This window comes from Gekko japonicus, unplaced genomic scaffold, assembly GCF_001447785.1.
Source record: "Gekko japonicus isolate JY-2015 unplaced genomic scaffold, Gekko_japonicus_V1.1 scaffold442, whole genome shotgun sequence".
Lineage (NCBI taxonomy): Eukaryota > Metazoa > Chordata > Lepidosauria > Squamata > Gekkonidae > Gekko > Gekko japonicus.
Window position 1 is genome coordinate 167,923 of NW_015174288.1, and position 17,546 is coordinate 185,468.

The 17,546-nt window shown below is 46.2% G+C and overlaps 1 protein-coding gene across 1 annotated transcript in view; it reads left to right on the plus strand.

Moving 5' to 3' along the window:
• Positions 1-17,546, plus strand: part of CNNM1 (cyclin and CBS domain divalent metal cation transport mediator 1) — a 20,386-nt gene that overhangs the window by 762 nt on the left and 2,078 nt on the right. Inside the window, exons 2-11 of the mRNA XM_015423994.1 lie at positions 3-791; positions 4,437-4,580; positions 5,500-5,640; positions 6,283-6,452; positions 7,923-8,022; positions 9,478-9,525; positions 14,146-14,312; positions 14,774-14,954; positions 15,261-15,374; positions 15,476-15,592. Of these exons, the coding sequence (XP_015279480.1) occupies positions 3-791; positions 4,437-4,580; positions 5,500-5,640; positions 6,283-6,452; positions 7,923-8,022; positions 9,478-9,525; positions 14,146-14,312; positions 14,774-14,954; positions 15,261-15,374; positions 15,476-15,592 (1,971 nt within the window). The remainder of the gene's footprint in view (positions 1-2; positions 792-4,436; positions 4,581-5,499; positions 5,641-6,282; positions 6,453-7,922; positions 8,023-9,477; positions 9,526-14,145; positions 14,313-14,773; positions 14,955-15,260; positions 15,375-15,475; positions 15,593-17,546) is intronic.

The window sequence follows — 17,546 nt, forward strand, 5'->3', positions numbered from 1 at the left end:
AGGCTCGGCGGCGGAGCGGGAGCAGGCGCGCAAGGTGGAGGCGGCGCGCGGCCGCGGCGGGAGCGGCACCTACCTCTTGTGCACGTTGCTGCTGGGCCAGGCCGGCGCCAACGCCGCGCTGGCCGGCTGGCTGTGCGCCGCGCTGCACGCCGACCCCAGCCCCCTGGTGGAGGCCGGCCGAGGCGTGCCCTGGGTGCCCGTGCTGCTCTGCACCGGCCTGGTCTTCCTGGGCGGGGAGGTGTTGCCCTACTCGGTGTGCTCCCGCCACGGGCTGGCCATCGCTGCGCGCACGCTTTGCCTCACCCGCTTGCTCATGGCTGCCACCTTCCCGCTCTGCTATCCGCTCAGCCGCCTGCTGGACTGGGCCTTGCGGCAGGAGCTGAGCACCTTCTCCACGCGGGAGCGGCTGATGGAGACGCTGCGTACGGCTGACCCACATGGGGACCTGGTGAGTGGGGAGCTGGCCATGGTGCAAGGCGCGCTGGAGCTGCGTACCAAAGCGGTTGAGGACATCCTGACGCCCCTGACTGACTGCTTCATGTTGCGCTCGGATGCCGTGCTGGACTTTGCCACCATCTCTGAGATCCTTCGCTCCGGCTACACACGCATTCCAGTCTACGAAGGCGAGCGGCGCGACAACATTGTCGACTTGCTATTCGTCAAGGACTTGGCCTTCGTAGATCCTGATGACTGCACCCCTCTGCAGACCGTCACCCGTTTCTACCGCCGGCCGCTACACTGCGTTTTCCATGACACACGACTGGATGCTCTACTTGAGGAGTTCAAGAAGGGTGAGGGCCTGGGGCCCCAGCCGCTCACCTCCCTCAAGCATCACATTCCTCTCTGCTCCCCACGTGCCCTGCTTGCGAGGTACCCTGGGACTCCACAATGCTCCCTCCTGCCTTGCCCTGTCCTCTACCTGCTGCCTAACCTGGGTATTTGTGTTTGTGTGCTCAGGTGTGCATGTGCGTATGCATGTGTGCAGTCTGGTTCTGCATGCCTCTTGCAATTGACTGGAATTACACTAAGATTTGCTTCTAGCTGAATCTATCCACATGGGTATAAAGGATGTTCTCCTAAAGCTGCTTGGGGGAAAATGCATCTCCATAAAGGCATATCTTGCCCCTGCCTTTGTTCTACCTAGTATGCACACTTTACATTAACTGCTCCCACACATTTCCCATCCACTCCTTACATAAGAACTGTGAGCTGCCTGACATTGCCTGTGGCTCAGTGGTAGAGCATCTGCTTTGCACGCTGAGGATGCCAGGTTCCATCCCTGCATTTTCATGTAAAAGAGTCAAGGAGTGATGTGAAGGTGAGACACCTGAGCCTCTGAGGAGCCACTGCCAGTCAGAGTAGACATGCTTACCTTGATATAGACCAGTGGTCTGACTCAGGGCAAGGGACCTCATGTGTTCACATGGAGTGGTTTTCTTTACTCTGTTACAAGAGGAGATGGTTCCATTATAATCCATGCTAGTAGAATGTGGCAGTGTTATGGGTGCTGGTGGAAAGTGTTGCCAAGTCACAGTGAACTTGTGGTGTCCCCATCACAAGGTTTTCAAGGCAGGAGACATTCAGAGATGCTTTGTCATTGTCTTCCTCTGCATTTTGACCCTGGATTTCCCAGTTGGTCTCCAATCCAAATACTAACCAGGGCCAATCCTGCATTGCTTCTAAGATCTGACAAGATCAGGCTAGCCTGTGTCAGATTGCGGTGTATTATGGGTATTCCATGTATTCACAATGTGGTACCTGCTGAAAACAGCCACCTGTCCATTCTTTGCTGAGTTTAAGGTGTACTGGCTGCAACTAAATGAATCCCAGTTTCTCCCTGCACCATTGTCATTCATTTTCAAGAATGGCGCTGAACATTTGATCCTCTCCTGCTCTATATATGCAAGTTTGGGGCTTGTGAATGTGAAATGGGACATGAAATGGAGAAGCAATGCTTTAGTGCAATCAGTGATTGTATGTTGGAATTTTAGCTGGCACATCTGTTTACCACAAAGTCATAGGATATTTCCTTGAAGCTGTGGTCATTTAGGAACTCATTCTGGAGGCAGCGACACCCACAAAAACAATTAACATTTTACCCACATTATTTTTACCTTCTGTGGCATCCAGACACTTAACAAACAAATGGGAACATTAGTGTGCTTTTAGTTGAGATGGTGGTTGGGGGAGAGGGGATGGAGAGCTTTGGCTTCTGCTATGTTGATGAAAAGATTGTAGATAATATTTAAATATTTTCCACTTAAATGAGAAGAATGAGCCAAGTGAGCCAGAGAAGGAGAAGGTCCCAGTGGGACTCCTTTCCTAGTTGGAAGCATCAGGTAGTAGGCAGTGTTCCCTCTAAGCCGAGTTAGTGTGAGCTAGCTCACAGTTTTTTAGCCTCCAGCGCACACATTTGTGTCTGAGCTCAGGAAGGATGGCTCCAGAGCAAATTGATTGATGCAGCAGCCAAATCGCCCACTCACAACTTTAATGCCAGCAGCTCACAAAGTAGAATTTTTGCTCACAAGACTCCACAGCTTAGAGGGAGCACTGGTAGTAGGTGATATGAAAGACCACTTCCTGAGATCCTGGAGAGTCACTGCTGGTCAGTGCTGATTTTGATAAACCAGTGGTCTGATTCAATATAAGGGTGCTTCATATATGTTCATGATATCTGTCAGTTTTGCTGATTGTGTCCATTCCTGAATGCCTCTGCTGGTTGTTCCAAACATAGGCAACCTGGGGCAGCTGCCTGTCCCTCCTGCCTGGGAGGAACTAAATGTTTAGTTTTGAATTTAGCTTTTTTAATCTCCAAGTGTGCACTAAGGCTCCCCTGATATTTGTCAACTTTGTGAAGGTAATATGGAGACCAGTAAGGGCCCTTGATGTTGTTCATGGTCACCAGCTTTCACAGTTTTATTGCAAACCTTGTGAGATTGGGTGCTAAGGCTCCAACAACTGAAATTACAATTACAAAGGAAGATGAAGGGCAACACACCAGTGTGATGTAGTGGATAGCATATCAGACTAGGATCTGAGAGACGCAGGTTCAAATCCTCACTCAGTCACAGAAGATCATTTGATCTTGGGCTTGTCACCCTGTCAGCTTAAGCTACTGCACTGAGTTATTGTGAGGATAAAATGGAGGAGGATGGCATGATGCGAGCCACTTTGGACTCCTACTGGGGAAAGAAGCAAGATATAAATATCTAAATGCAGTGCTTAAAAAATCAAAGAGGCAAATAGCAAGGATACTGCTTCCCTTAGAACTGTGATAAGGGGGAGGTCAGTATTTCTGTGGTGGATACAAAACATGTCTAGTGAAGTAGGATTCAAAATGGCATATGATTCTCAAACTGAGATCTTGCTAGTGCTGAGCGTTATATTGCATAACTTGACTTTGTTGATGCAGAATCATCTTGCTGAGTCATGTTTGGCTTGTTTTTCTCTCAGTACTGCTATCTCTTAGTGAAGAATTTCTGATATAGAGGGCTCTGCCTGAAGCAGTATATTTGGAAAACAGCATTTGCCAGTATTCTCCCATGGAGCTATTTATTTATTTTATTGGTATTTTTACCCCGCCCTCCATATATGCTATGGAGCAGAGAATTCTGTAGGCAGTAGAGCTGAATTTAGGGCACATTTTCTCCTCTTCTTCTCTACCCACCATCTGATCATTGGAACCCTAGCCTAAATCCTCTTTGTTTCATATTATTTGAACAGATTGTGTTCTTTAAAAAAAAATTAAATTAGAGGGAAATTTTATTAAGAGACTGTAATGCTTCAGTTCATAACCAGGGACTGATAGTGCAGTCTTAATAAAAGTTATACCACAGACTTCCGTTAACTTAGAAGGTTGTAGCTTATCCAAAGTGAGTTGTGACTTATGAAAACTTATACTGAAACAAATGTTGTTAATCTTTACGATGCCGCTGGACTTTATTTTTGCTACAACAGACTGACATACCCCTTTACAATTAGCATTGTACTTTCAGTGAGAGAATACTCCTTTATACGTGTGAGTAGAAACTGGAAAATTGGACCAATTGCTGAGGTGCCTTGACTTCCTTGGCTGGTTGTTTTATGTTGTCACAGAATAAGTGATTCCTTGTCATGCCTTTCTTGCCCTCCTGTCATTATGAACTCCCTTTCACCAGCATTGAGTATCATAGCATTATCTCCGTTGGTCTGCAGTCCCTTCATTTGCAACAAGCGGAATGGACCTCTCCCCCAAGCTTCACATTGTAACGAAAACCTGAAGTTTGGTCACAGTCAAACTGTTTCTCTGTCCTTTGCTCTATATAACTTATTTCAAGAGGGGCTTGCTATTCACTGCTGCCAACAGCAAATCCTCAAGTATTCAGTTTCTGGCCTTTGTTGTGCGTGGATGGACAGTGCACTAGAGCTTCTTATTTCTGTTATTTCATTCCTTGCAGGAAAATCGCATCTGGCAATTGTGCAGCGGGTGAATAATGAAGGGGAAGGAGATCCCTTCTACGAAGTGATGGGGATTGTCACCCTTGAAGATGTGATTGAGGAAATCATCAAATCAGAGATTCTGGATGAAACAGACCTCTACAGTGAGTATTTGATGCACTCTGATATTTCCCCAGGACTGGTTCTAGAGAGAGGCATGTCTAGTCAGAACCCCAAAAGTATTGAGAGTGGTGGTATAAGCCCCTCTTCCATACCTTGGAGTCTATTGATTATTACATTTCCATTGTTAATGTTTCTTCTGTTGTACATCCAGTTGTGTGTCCCTTCAGCAAACAAATGGAAGGGATAAATGGTGAATGTTGTGCAGCTGGCCCTGGCAGTGGGGAAAATTCCACCGCCTCAGACCCAGCCTTCATGGGGTAGCTCTCTGTAGGAGAGGGAGGGCCAGTCATCAGGATAGACTGTATGTATGATGTATCTACGGAGAGTGGAGCTACTGCTCCCACCAAGGGCTGTGACAGTGCTTTGTAAGCAACTTTCGTCATGGGGGAAACAGCTGTGGGTGGAGATGGGAATCCTGATACTTGCTGCCAGGTTCTATTCTTGAACATCTCTTGAAACTGTTTGAGCTAAGCCTTGAAACACCAATTCCAGTAGCATCTCAGGATGTGCAAAATGCCTTTGTGGAAATGAAATTCAAATGTGTTTCTTGCAGACAAGTATGAACGACAATTACTGTATACAATAACTTCATTGCCCTTGAAAGAAGGAATATTGATGAACATCTAATCAGGTCTGGTTGATAGTGATGGGGGCGGTGAGTTGGCTAGGCTAATCGCAGCTTAGATTCATCTGCCTGAACATGATCAGAAAATCCCGAAAGCTTATGAGGAGAGGGCATCCTAGTCTAAAAATCTTTGGTCAGTCTTGAAATTATAGTCTTGAAATCTCCTTAACCAGAAACCGAGAAGTTTCAGACTAGGAGACTGGAGGAACACAGTGCCTGTTGTGGATTTACAGTGCCTTTATTAGAAGTATGATCTTTGTTGGTCTGACTTTTAGCTGACAGTGAGAAGAAGGAGCGGGCACCCCATCGGGGTCGGAAACCCCACGACTTCTCCATTTTCCGGCTTTCAGATACTGAGATAAGAGTGAAGATTTCTCCTCAGCTTCTGCTGGCCACACATCGCTTCATGGCTACAGGTATCCATCCTTTCCCAGATATCCAGACCTTCTAAAATACCTGTAGTGACAAGGGTGTTATCCTCTCTTGGTACCTCTGGCAAGTCTGTGCCTCGGGTTGCTTGGTCCCCCCCTGGCGACTGGGGGGGGGGGGGGGGGGGGGGGGATGGGGGGGTAGGGTTGCCAGATTCAGGTTGGGGAACTCCTGGAGATTTGAGGATGGAGCCTGGGGAGGACAGGGACCTCAGTGAGGTACAATGCCAGAGAGTCAACCTTCCAAAACATCCATTTTCTCCAGGGGAACTGATCTCTGTACTCTGGAGATGCTGTAGTTCCAGGCGATCCCCAGAGGCCCCCGGAGGCTGGCATCTCTCCGTGTGCCTCAGACCAGTATTGTCTGCATGCCTTGAGCAGTTATGTTTTCCCCCCGTGTTTTCTTCAGCTTTCCTCCCTCAAGACTTCCCTTATAAGTGAAAGATATGAAAGAAAGGTTCCCATTTTGTATAGCTGCTTCACGTGACCACATGGTGCGGCCTGTACAGGACCTTTCCTTTTCCTGACCTGAGCTTCCGTAACACACAGTGAGCATGATGGGTCAAACAAGTAAAAACATTTTAAGTCCCTCATAAACACTTGCTGCCTTCCTCCCTCTTTCTCCTGCAGAGGTGGAGCCCTTCAAGCCACCATATCTCTCAGAGAAGATCCTGCTGCGGCTCCTCAAACAGCCCAATGTCATCCAGGAAATGAAATTTGACCACAAGAACAAACGAGCACCCGAACACTACCTCTATCAGCGCAACAGGCCTGTTGACTACTTTGTGCTCATCTTGCAGGTTTGTCAAGGCCTCTGGTAGAAGTCATTCATCCCAGAGGGTGGAGGCTGCTTAGTATGGGCATCCCTACCTCTGTGCTGTGGCTTCACTTCTCTGGCAAGATCTTTTTTTAAAGGTGCACTCTAGAGACTGGAGCACATAGTGGGCGGTTATCCTAATGTTCTATAATATCAGAGTCCTAGCTCTGGTATTATAGAACGACAGTACTCACCTGGGTATTCAGTTTTCAAGCTTCAGGTTCTCTCTCAACAATGGATGATGTTTGGCGGTGTCATGGGACGGACTGCAGATTGGTGGTAGAAGCACGTGGTTTGTGTGCTTCCTTTTTTCAGGCAGAAGCTCTTCAGCTTCCTTGTTTCAGGAATTCTACTGTATGGGAAAGAGAGTACAGTGGAGGACTACTTTAGGCTCTCATCTCCATTTAAAGGATATGTTGGGTAATAGATGTTGGGAAAGACATTTCTCTGCCTGAGGCCCTGGAAAGCTGCTGCCACCAGTCAGAGTAGAGTAGGCAGTGCATATATAGAACAGTGGTATAAGGCAACTTTATGTAATATGTGTGTGTGTGTGTGTATATATATATGTTCATGGTTGTAATATGATTTAAAAATTCAGTGTACCCTTGTTAATTCTGTTGAGTGGCAACTTTATGTAATGTGTGTGTGTATGTATATATAGGAGCTGCGGTGGCTCAAGTGGTTAAGACGCTGAACTGCAGGCTGTGGAAGGTCAGTAGTTCAGCAGTTCGAGACCCGGGTGCCGCATGACAGAGTGAGCTCCCGTCTCTAGTTCCAGCTCCTGCCAACCTAGCAGTTCGAAAGCAAGAAATTGCAAGTAGATAAATAGGTACCACTTCGGTGGGAAGGTAACAGCATTCCGTGCGCCTTGGTGTCTAGTCATGCTGGCCACATGACCACAGAAACGTCTTCGGACAGCGCTGACTCTTCGGCTTTGAAACGGAGATGAGCACCGCAACCCTAGAGTTGGATTCGACTGGCTTTCGAGCAAGGGAACCTTTACGTTTTACTATGTGTATATATATATGTGTGTGTGTGTGTGTGTGTGTGTGTTCATGGTTGTAATATGATTTAAAAATTCATTGTACCCTTGTTAATTCTGTTGAGTGGCATTTCTTCCTAATACTATTTTCACTTCTATTCATCAGTCTTGTCGTTCAGCCACTCCAACTACACTGGATATGGGTTTTCCCAGTTCTTCCCCTAGCCTGTTTCCTCCATTGTCCCAAGCCCCACCCCTCTGATATCGCGAACATTCTTAACTTGCATCTCTTATTGTCGGTCTTTGTGAAGAACCACCTACAAGTCTCTGTCGACTGCACAGGGCTTGTCTTTGCCCAGAATAGAGCTGTTAGGCTGCAGAGTTTTAGTTTGTTGGTTTTAATGAATGACCATGTCCTGTGAGGACAAGGAATGTTAGTGTCACTGAATTGCATTTTCCTTTTTTTTCTAGGGAAGAGTGGAGGTGGAAGTAGGAAAAGAAGGCCTACGTTTCGAGAATGGAGCCTTTACTTACTATGGCATCCCAGCCATCATGGCTGTTGTTTGCTCAGGTAAGAGCAGGGGCCAGACCGCGGAGTAGGATATATCAGGTAACAAAACCTCCTGTTCGGTATTCCAATTAAAGTAGCCAAAATGCATAGCTTACATAAATTTGCAGATAGATTCGGGTGGGTAGCTGTGTTGGTCTGAAGCAGCAGAACAAAGTTCATCCAGTGGCACCTTCAAGGCCAACAAAGTTTTATTCAAGGTATAAGCTTTTGTGTGCATGCACACTTCTTCAGACACAATGAAATGGAAGTTACCAGTCCATACATATAAATGTAAGTTACCAGTCCATACATATAGGCGGGAGCTGGTCCATGGGGTCGCAAAGAGTCGGACGACTGTACGACTGAACAACAACAACAACACATATAGGCAGAGGGTGAGCAGCAAATTAGCATACGACATAATGAAGATGTTTAACAGATGCAAGGACCAAACAGGAATAACAAGCTCAGTTTATATGGTTACCATTTGTTTGGCTTTAATTTCTGGGGGTAAAGATAGTGAAAGAAAGAAATATATCAGCATTGGAGATTGACGGGCAGATGTACCCTTCTTGTGGACTGGAGAAATGTGTGTGCACATGAAATCTTATACCTTGAATAAAACTTTGTTGGTCTTAAAGTTGCCACTGGACTCAAACTTTGTTATAGGTCTGCAGAATTCATTCCTACTTACTTAGAGCCAAAAAGGAAAGGTGGGTATAAATATTTTAATAAACAAAGCTGGATGTTCACAAAAAGGACTGTTTTACTGTATGCTTTGGTGGCAGCAAAGAAAGTTGTTAGAATGAGCACCAATATTCATGGAAAGAAAATATAAATGTAATGGGTAAATTTGAGTAGCTGTACTGGACACAGAAACCCTAGCTACTGGGCAGCCTTTCATGATAAGAGGCAGACTTGAGCTTTCAGAAGGCATTGTGGATGCATTCAGACCCCTAAGGATTAAAACTTTAAAAATGAGAATGCTGGCATAACGCTGGAGGAAAGCTGAACTGTGTGTCAGATTTTAATTCTGTGCTGTATTTTTGTTTTATTCTACATGATCAGTCTAGCCAGAAGGAATGATGAAGGTGGTCGGGTGGAAGTCCCATGGCTTCAGAACCATGGAACAAATTATTTGCCTTGTTAGGGAAGGTCTTTATAGCCATTTAGATAGTAGCAATATACCTGGGTTTTCCTCATAGGATTGGGAAATAATGCCAGAAAGTTGCATGTTTGGAGGAAAGACATCTATGGGGAGGACACTTCCTTGACCTTCTAAACATAGGCTTTGTAAAACAGAGTCAAAATGTTCCTGTGACAAGAAGGCTGAGGCCAATCCAGAGATGCTGCAGTTGGTATGACACATCTGACTTTTCACTCCCTTGAGAAAGTGTCTCTTCCCTGTACAGGGTAGGGGCGGTGCAACAAAGCTCTAACTGGGACTCATCTTCCATGTGCCCCCTATATTTTCAGATAATGATGTGCGCAAAATGAGCAGCCTGGCGGGATCTTCTTTCCTGTGTATGTATCTTTTCAGTGACCTTTTGTTGTTGAGGGGGCGAACAGGGTGTGGTTTGGGCTGGGCCTTCCTCGATCCATTGGATATGGGTCACAGGATAAAGGACTGGGCTTTGTGTTTCAGTCAGGTAATTACTGTGACCCACCTCTCCCCCTCACAGGCTTGGAACGCGCAGCCTACATTTTCCTTGGGATTTATTTATTTTCATTTATTTATTTAATTTATACCCTGCCCTGTCCCATGAATGGGCTCATAAAACCCATAAACAAAAAAACCCCCTAAAACCATAAAACAATAGATGGCACAATAGACAGTAAAAAAAACCCCATGCTTCATGTCAGGCAGAAATAGGTACCCCAGGAAACTCCAGTGCCCAAATAGTATCCAAAGCAGCAGGGCGCTAGGAAAGGGCCATGAACAGGGGAGGCCAGAATGGTTGAAAGTCTGCCACCTCAGCCAAAAGCCTGGTGGAACAGCTTCATTTTACGGGCCCTGTGGAACTGTAGCAAATCCCACAGGGCCCTGATCTCAAGTGGGAGCTTGTTCTGCCAGGTTGGGGCCAGGGCCGAAAAAGCCCTGGCCCTGGTTGAGGCTAGGCGGACATCCCTCGAGTCGGGGATCACCAGGAGGTACCGGTCAGAAGAGCGTAAAGCTCTCTGGGGCTCATAGGGGGAGAGGCAGTCCCACAGGTAGGATGGTCCCAGGCCGCATAGGGCTTTAAAGGTCAAGATCATAACCTTCAACAGGATCCGGTATTCAATCGCCAGCCATTGCAGTTGGCACAACACCGGCTGAATGTGTGCCCACATTTTATATTGGATACTCAGTATAGTTATTATCTCCAGTTTATTATTTGAAGCTGTTTTCAGCACGTAACTCATAAAACACAATAATAAAACATGTTAATCGTGGCGAATGACTTTGAAAAAAAGAAACTAATCTTTTGTGAGATTTCTGTGGCAGCCACCTCCCTACGGAATGGGCTGCCAGTGCTCTTCTTCAAATAACATGTCCATTATGGGTGTGATATTTAGATGGTCTTTTGCCTTACTTGGATTTAATGTGATGATATATGAATTTTGGTTGTCTGTCTGGTTTTATTGTAAACCTTTTTGAGCAATAAGCAGTATACAAATTTAGAAAATATATAAATTCCTCAAATAACCCCGTAGCCATGAATTTTTTCCAGGCAGGGGTGCTAATGAAATGAAATGAAATTTATAGTAAACATCAAATTAAAAGTAAACATTAAATGAAATTAAAATTACAAATTTAAAGAGCAGACAAGGGGTGAGTGGAAGGAAGGAGGGTTACAGAAATAGCTTTGGGGTACTGCGGCAGCGCGGCCATCCACTCCCCTCCCAGCCCTCTGCAGTCCTTCAGGAATAAGAGCCTGCAGTTCAATGATCCCCAAAGATGAACTCCACTGCTGCAGAAGAGCTCACCAGAAAAGCTCTGCTTTAAGGGGAAGGGGCTAAAATAGGCTCTAAGAAAACATGCTGAGAGCAGATTCGCCTTCCTACTGCTCACCTGACAATCCGCTGATGATCCCTTTAAAATACAGCAGACAGCAAAGGGAGATGACTCTTGCAGGCCACCGTAGAAGAGGGGAGGGGAAGGAGAGCGATGCCCTCCCCCTGCAGCATTTTTCTCCACTGCAATGGGGCATTGCAGCAGAGTAGCGACGCGCGCCCCAGGCTCCCTCCCCACCCTGCCAACACAAGGAAGGAAGGCCTTTGAGCCGGCTACAGGGCTGGAGGTGGCCTGAGGCAGCGCGGCTTAGGAAGCCCCACAAGGCGGTGGGGTGGGGGGCTTTAGGGCACCTGTTGGGGCTTTGGGGGGGTGCGCCTATTGGGGCTTTGGGGTATGCAATAGGGTGCTCAGCCCCCAAAGCCCCACCACTGGCTACGGCCCTGCTACTCAGCTATCTGCATTTCATCATGTGTATTCCTAGTGCCACCTTGTGGTGTTTTGTGTAATTGCATCACACATCTATAAATACTCGTGAAGTATTTATTAAATCCACTTTTTCTTTTCTCATGAGTTTAAATGTGAGCAATGAAATATGGTGTGGCATGTGTAGTGAAATCTCTTCTACATTTTCTTTGGGCCCACAAATAGGTCAGAGATGAGGGCTTATCCGAGTTCTCTTCTGTATTGCATATGGCAGGTTGCCTGATGAATCCTACAATGCCACCTATTCATTTTATAGCTGCAAGGAATGCAGCTCTTCCTTAGTCATAAGTCAGTTGTGGATTATGTCTTGCTATGTGGGAGCATCATGAAGTCAGTTTCCTATTGTCGATCCTATGAGTTCACACTCTCTTCCTTTTAAACCCATTCTCTTGCGCCTCCTTTTCTTACCCTGGTTCTTATCTACTGGTCCTACCCCTCCTCTCTAGTACCTGTGTCCATGTCTCGTACCTTCGCCTTCAGCAGAGGGGACTCTTTGGCTGGCTCCCCAGGTAACTGTATACAGAGCATCCAAGAACAGGTTCCCATTCTGCCTTAATCTGTGTTTATCTGTGAACCTCTCACCCAAAACACAAAGTATTGAAGAGGTTTGGAAGAGTACGTGCTTCAGCATGCATGCGCAACTGAATAGTAAATGCTTCTACATAAATCGTACTTCTGAGAGCTGTACCTGTTTGCCAGTGCTAAGCAATGTTCTTTATCCTGAACTGTAAATAGAGGACCATGTTTTCATACTGCATCATAGATAAGCTTGCACTTGGGTATGCTGCATATGAAGATGAGTGTACTGTGTGAACGTATGCATGTGCAGAAACACATTGTCTAGATCCAGAAGACCGCCTTTTCTTGACCCATTCCAAACAAGTTTTGGACTAGGATCTGAGACACCTAGGTTCAAATCCCCACTCTGCCATGGAAGCTGACTGGGTAACTCTGGGCTGGTTGTGAATGGGACTGTTGTGAGGATTTTATGGACGGGAGAATAGCCCTGTAAGCTGCTTTGGGTTCCCTTAAGGGGAGAAGCAGGGTAGGAATAACTTGAATAAGTCTGGGAATAGTAGCACAGGTCATGAAGGTGTCAGAAGATCTTAAGGGGATCCAAGACTGAAATCTGAGTAGCTTCAACAGAGAAGCAGAACAAAGCAGAATATCTTACTAACCGATGATGTAGATGGGGCCACTCCAGCCATAGAGACCAATCAGGCAGCTTCGAGCCTGGGGAGCCAAAATTCTGCCGAGGTTTGCTTCAGCTACCCCTGGACAGAGAGACATGCTGCTTGTTCTTTTAGAAGAGGAGCCTATGGGCAGCTGAATGGCTAGCTGATCAACGGGGTTTCCAGCCCTTGCTGTCCAGTGGACAAAGTTGAGTGTCTTTTGATAGCCAGAGGTTCATAGGAGTACAGACACAATTATAAAGGAAAGGAGGCCAATAAATAACAGACATTAAAAATACATTAATAACCTGAAGGGTGAAGGTACTAGCACAAGGCTGAGAGAACCCAGTCCCACAGGCAAATCTGCCATGAAATGGTCATCAGGAGTGTTCCCTCTAAGCTGAGTTAGTGTGAGCTAGCTCACAGTTTTTTAGCCTCCAGCTCACAGATTTTTGTCTTAGCTCAGGAAGGATAACTCCAGAGCAAACAAATTTATGCAGTAACCAAATCACTCACAACTTTAATGCCAGTAGCTCACAAAGTAGAATTTTTGCTCACAAGACTCCACAGCTTAGAGGGAGCATCAGGCTGTTTTTCCCTCCCTTATTTATTGAGTTAGAATATTTTTGCTTTGGTAATTTAATTTTCTGTGGACTTCCAAGTGCTACTAGATTCCTTCTTTATTCATTAGACAGACAGACACATACAGAGTGCTGTTCTTAGAAGAATGGTCCAGGGAAATACACATCCAGCTGTTTTTGTTGTCGATCTTTGCCCAGTTCAACCCAATTACTGCAGTCACATCTGCCACTCAAAACTGGGAAGTCCTAACTGTAATAGAAACAGTCTCATGCCATCAAATCCATTTGGTAGACCTGTCCTCTTTCCTTTATTAAATATCAAGTGAGAGGGAGCAGGCATTTATACCATGCCTCTTCCATCCTGCTGTCTTCTTGCAGAAGGTAGAGCTAGTGCTGTGACCTGAATCCATGAATAATCCCTTAAATATCCCTACTGCTAATATCCTCTCTGCATCATCTGCTGGGGGGGGGGCATGGGGGGCATACATTACATGGTTTTTGAGGAGGGTGGGTGCTGAAACAAAAAGGAATTTCTGGCGAACATCCTGCTCCCTCCAGCACTGTTGCATGGTCTCTGGTGTTTGCATGGTGCAGTGCCCAATTTCTTGTTTTGCCATGGTCCATCCCTTTGGTTCTGTTCTCAGCAAATGCTCAGCACTTTCCCCCTTAACAGCCGTATGGTGCTACCCCCCCACCCTAGGGCACTACTCTTAATGTGCACAGCTGGCGATCACTGCAGATAAGCAAAAATGTGAACCTAAAGGAAGACCAGCTTCTCATAAGAAGCCCAAGAGACGAAGCAATACTTCCTTGTGCCAAAAAGCACTCCTTTCACTGCCTTGGCCCTTTTTGCTGTTGCATCGTCATTGCCAGGGATAACAGTTTTGCTCACTGCTTCCTCTCTTGTCTCCAGTGAACCAGTCACCTTCCCGATGCAGTGGCCTGAATCGCTCTGAATCCCCTATCCGAGAGCGTAATGACTACGGAGGCAGCAGCACGCAGCTCCACAGTGGCAGCAACAACAACATCTACACGCCAGACTACTCCGTACACATCCTCTGTGATGTACAGTTTATCAAGGTATCTTCTGGACTTTGTGATCGAAGCAAAATTTTGAGACAGGAGATAATGAAGGAAAGATGGTTTGATGGCTAGTGAGGAGGCCATTCCAGACATGGGTGCAAAAGAAGGGAAGGAATGAAGTAAAATTGTGAGGAGGAAAAGGTGAGAAGCAAAATGAAAGGTGCTTGGACAAAACAATATAGTGAGGATCAGAGTGCTGGAGAGTGTGTGAGGTGTAAGGATAGAGGTCACAGTGGAAGGCAACAGACAGGCACTACGGAAGGTTCCTAAATCTGGAGAGAGATGATTCTTAGCAGCACCATTCTGAAGAAAAATGAAAGGGAAAACAAATGGGAGGGTTTCCAGTAGTAAGGTGGGAAGTGACCTAGATGTAGATGACGGAACGATTTTAGAGACACTGAAAAAAGATGAAACAAGCATCATCCATCTGAACAGTGATTCCTCTGCCCCATGCCTAGATCACTCGGCAGCAGTACCAGACTGCACTGGGTGCTAGCCACATGGACAGCTCACCCCAGACCCCTGACTTGGAGGTTTTTAATGATGGAGACTCCACAAAGGCTCCCACAGTCAGGGGCACTCCACAGACACCCAAGGATGATCCTGCCATTCTCCTGAATATGAGAAACAGCATTGTAGGTAGGTACAGCAAAGGGATGTGTTCCAACAGAGCTGTGTGTTTCACAGTGCACATTCCTGCACAAGCTCAGAGATTGTTCTTGAAACATGTAAATTAGCAAAAGATTTGCATCCACCAAACTGGGTCAAAAGCAGACCAAACCGGGAAGGTTAAGCTAATGTGGATGTTACACAGTCAAAGTCATGTCTTGTATGATTGCGCTGTCATCCCTGATCTTTAGCCATGTGGTCACACTTATGTTTGAAATGTCATGTGTATGCCCTGACACGCATACAGTTGTGGCTTCCCCGATCTGCATCTTGCAGTTAGCCATTCAGATGGCCTGAAGAGCCCCACAGACTCTGTGTTTTTGCACATGGAGGGAATTCCTCACATCCAAGAGGAGCTGGCAGAGGGCACAGAAAGCAACACACAGCAGAGTGAGTATTTGAAGGGCACACTAATGCAGGCCAGCCAGGGGGAGGGATGTCTGAGGATATGAACTGATCCCAGCCTTATCCTGATTGATGTTACCTTACAGAAAACGAGGGCTGTGCTGTCACACTGGAACCTGAGGCTTCAAACAGAGAAATGGAGACCAGCACTTCCCCAAGTGGTCCCGAGGAGCCCCTAGGCAAGAAATTGCTCCGTACCCTCAGTGAGTCACACCACAGCTCTTGAAGTGGGGGAATGGGAGGGGAGTTGACCCTGTCATATTTCTGAGAGATACAGGTACACAATTCTGATTGCTGCCGCCTAGTTCTGCTCACTCATGTGTGTGTACAGACTACAGGTGTGCATTCAGCATAAACCAAGCCGAATAAATACCTGAATATCAGTATTATTCGGGTATTCTCTAAACAAAATCAGATTTGAGAATCTGATTTGGCTACTGATATAGTGAGCCCGAATAAAAGCCAAAAACTATTCGGCTTTTATTCGTGTCTAATCAATAATAATGAATAGCAGCTGTTGGGCTAAAATGGCTGCCAGCCATTTAAACCTAACAGCAGACAGGTGGACTCATTGGGCTGTCAGGTTTAAATGGCTGCCAGCCATTTCATGGCCCCGGACTGTCCAATAGAGCCCTCCCAGGAGCCAGTCCTGTGTGGAGAACTCTCCCCGAGGCCAGGCGAATGGATCTTCCCTCCCTCCTTTCTGCTGGCGGTGGCTCCCAGAGGCCAGCAGACTTGGGGAGGGGATATGAGATCTTCTCCCCCTCCATTCTGCTGGTGGCAGGGAGAAAACTGGCCCATGAAATGGCACCCATCCATTTAAACCTGTGCCAAATGAGATTAAACCGTGATAGCCTTACTACTCAACAATACTTGCAAATACCTTTAATATTCTTATATATTTTTAAATAAACAGTGCAGTACATATAGCATATGAAAAATATAAATAATTTTATAGAAAAATACAATCTTTGTTTCCAAAGCCTTAGGAAAATTCATCAGTAGGAACAAAGTCCTTATACTGAAAGTTCATCAAATGGGAAGAGTCTTCTTAAGGAGGAGGAGATGCATTTCACAATTTCATTGGTGTATCCTAATTTAGAAGAACATCAGGTCCTACTGCTGAACATCAAGTCCTACTGACACAGTTTCCAGCATAAAGCTGTGCTTTAAAGATTTTTTCAAAGCAGGGCAAGTTCAGGATGCAAGCAACATGTTTTGCAAATTAATGGCAGCAAATTAAACATGAGAACTAGTTTAGTGTTGCTATTAATCATACCCCTGGTACAGACATCAAGGGGCAGGCCTTTCAACTGTGGGGAAAACTCCCATTTCCCCTCTCTTAATCTGTCAAAGGAGCTGCGGTGGCTCAAGTGGTTAAGACGCTGAACTGCAGGCTATGGAAGGTCGGTAGTTCAGCAGTTCGAGACCCGGGTGCCGCATGACGGAGTGAGCTCCCGTCTCTAGTTCCAGCTCCTGCCAACCTAGCAGTTCGAAAGCAAGAAATTGCAAGTAGATAAATAGGGACCACTTCGGTGGGAAGGTGACAGCATTCCGTGCGCCTTGGTGTTTAATCATGCCGGCCACATGACCTTGGAAACGTCTTCGGACAGCGCTGGCTCTTCGGCTTTGAAATGGAGATGAGCACCGCAACCCTAGAGTCGGATTCGACTGGCTTTCGAGCAAGGGAACCTTTACCTTTTTAATCTGTCAAAGGCATCCCCTGCCCCCACTTCCGGCATGATGTCTGCTTTGCTGTTGTTGTTTTGCCAAGTACCCAGCAGGTTAGAATATGCAAACATTTGCTTGGTGTTTAATTCTGTAAAAACTCCCCCTCCCAACTTAAATGTTGAAATCTGCTCTGGTTAGGGAAGGAGGGGATATGTGGCATTGTAACTGACACACAGGTTGGCCAGTCAGCATTATGCACAGTTCTTCTCTGAGAAAGGAAGGAGGGCTGTTTATGATTGACATATAGGCCAGACAGTTAGTGCTGTCTAAGCTAGAATAAGTTCTTCTTCAAGCCTTATCCTCATAAGGCAGCTGTATTCGTACCAGATATGTGGTGAGTGTGCTTCCACAATGGGCTCACTGCTCCAGTTATATATGTCTGTATGCCTCCCTTGAGAGCCACTGGGCATTTCCAAGGGAAAAAAG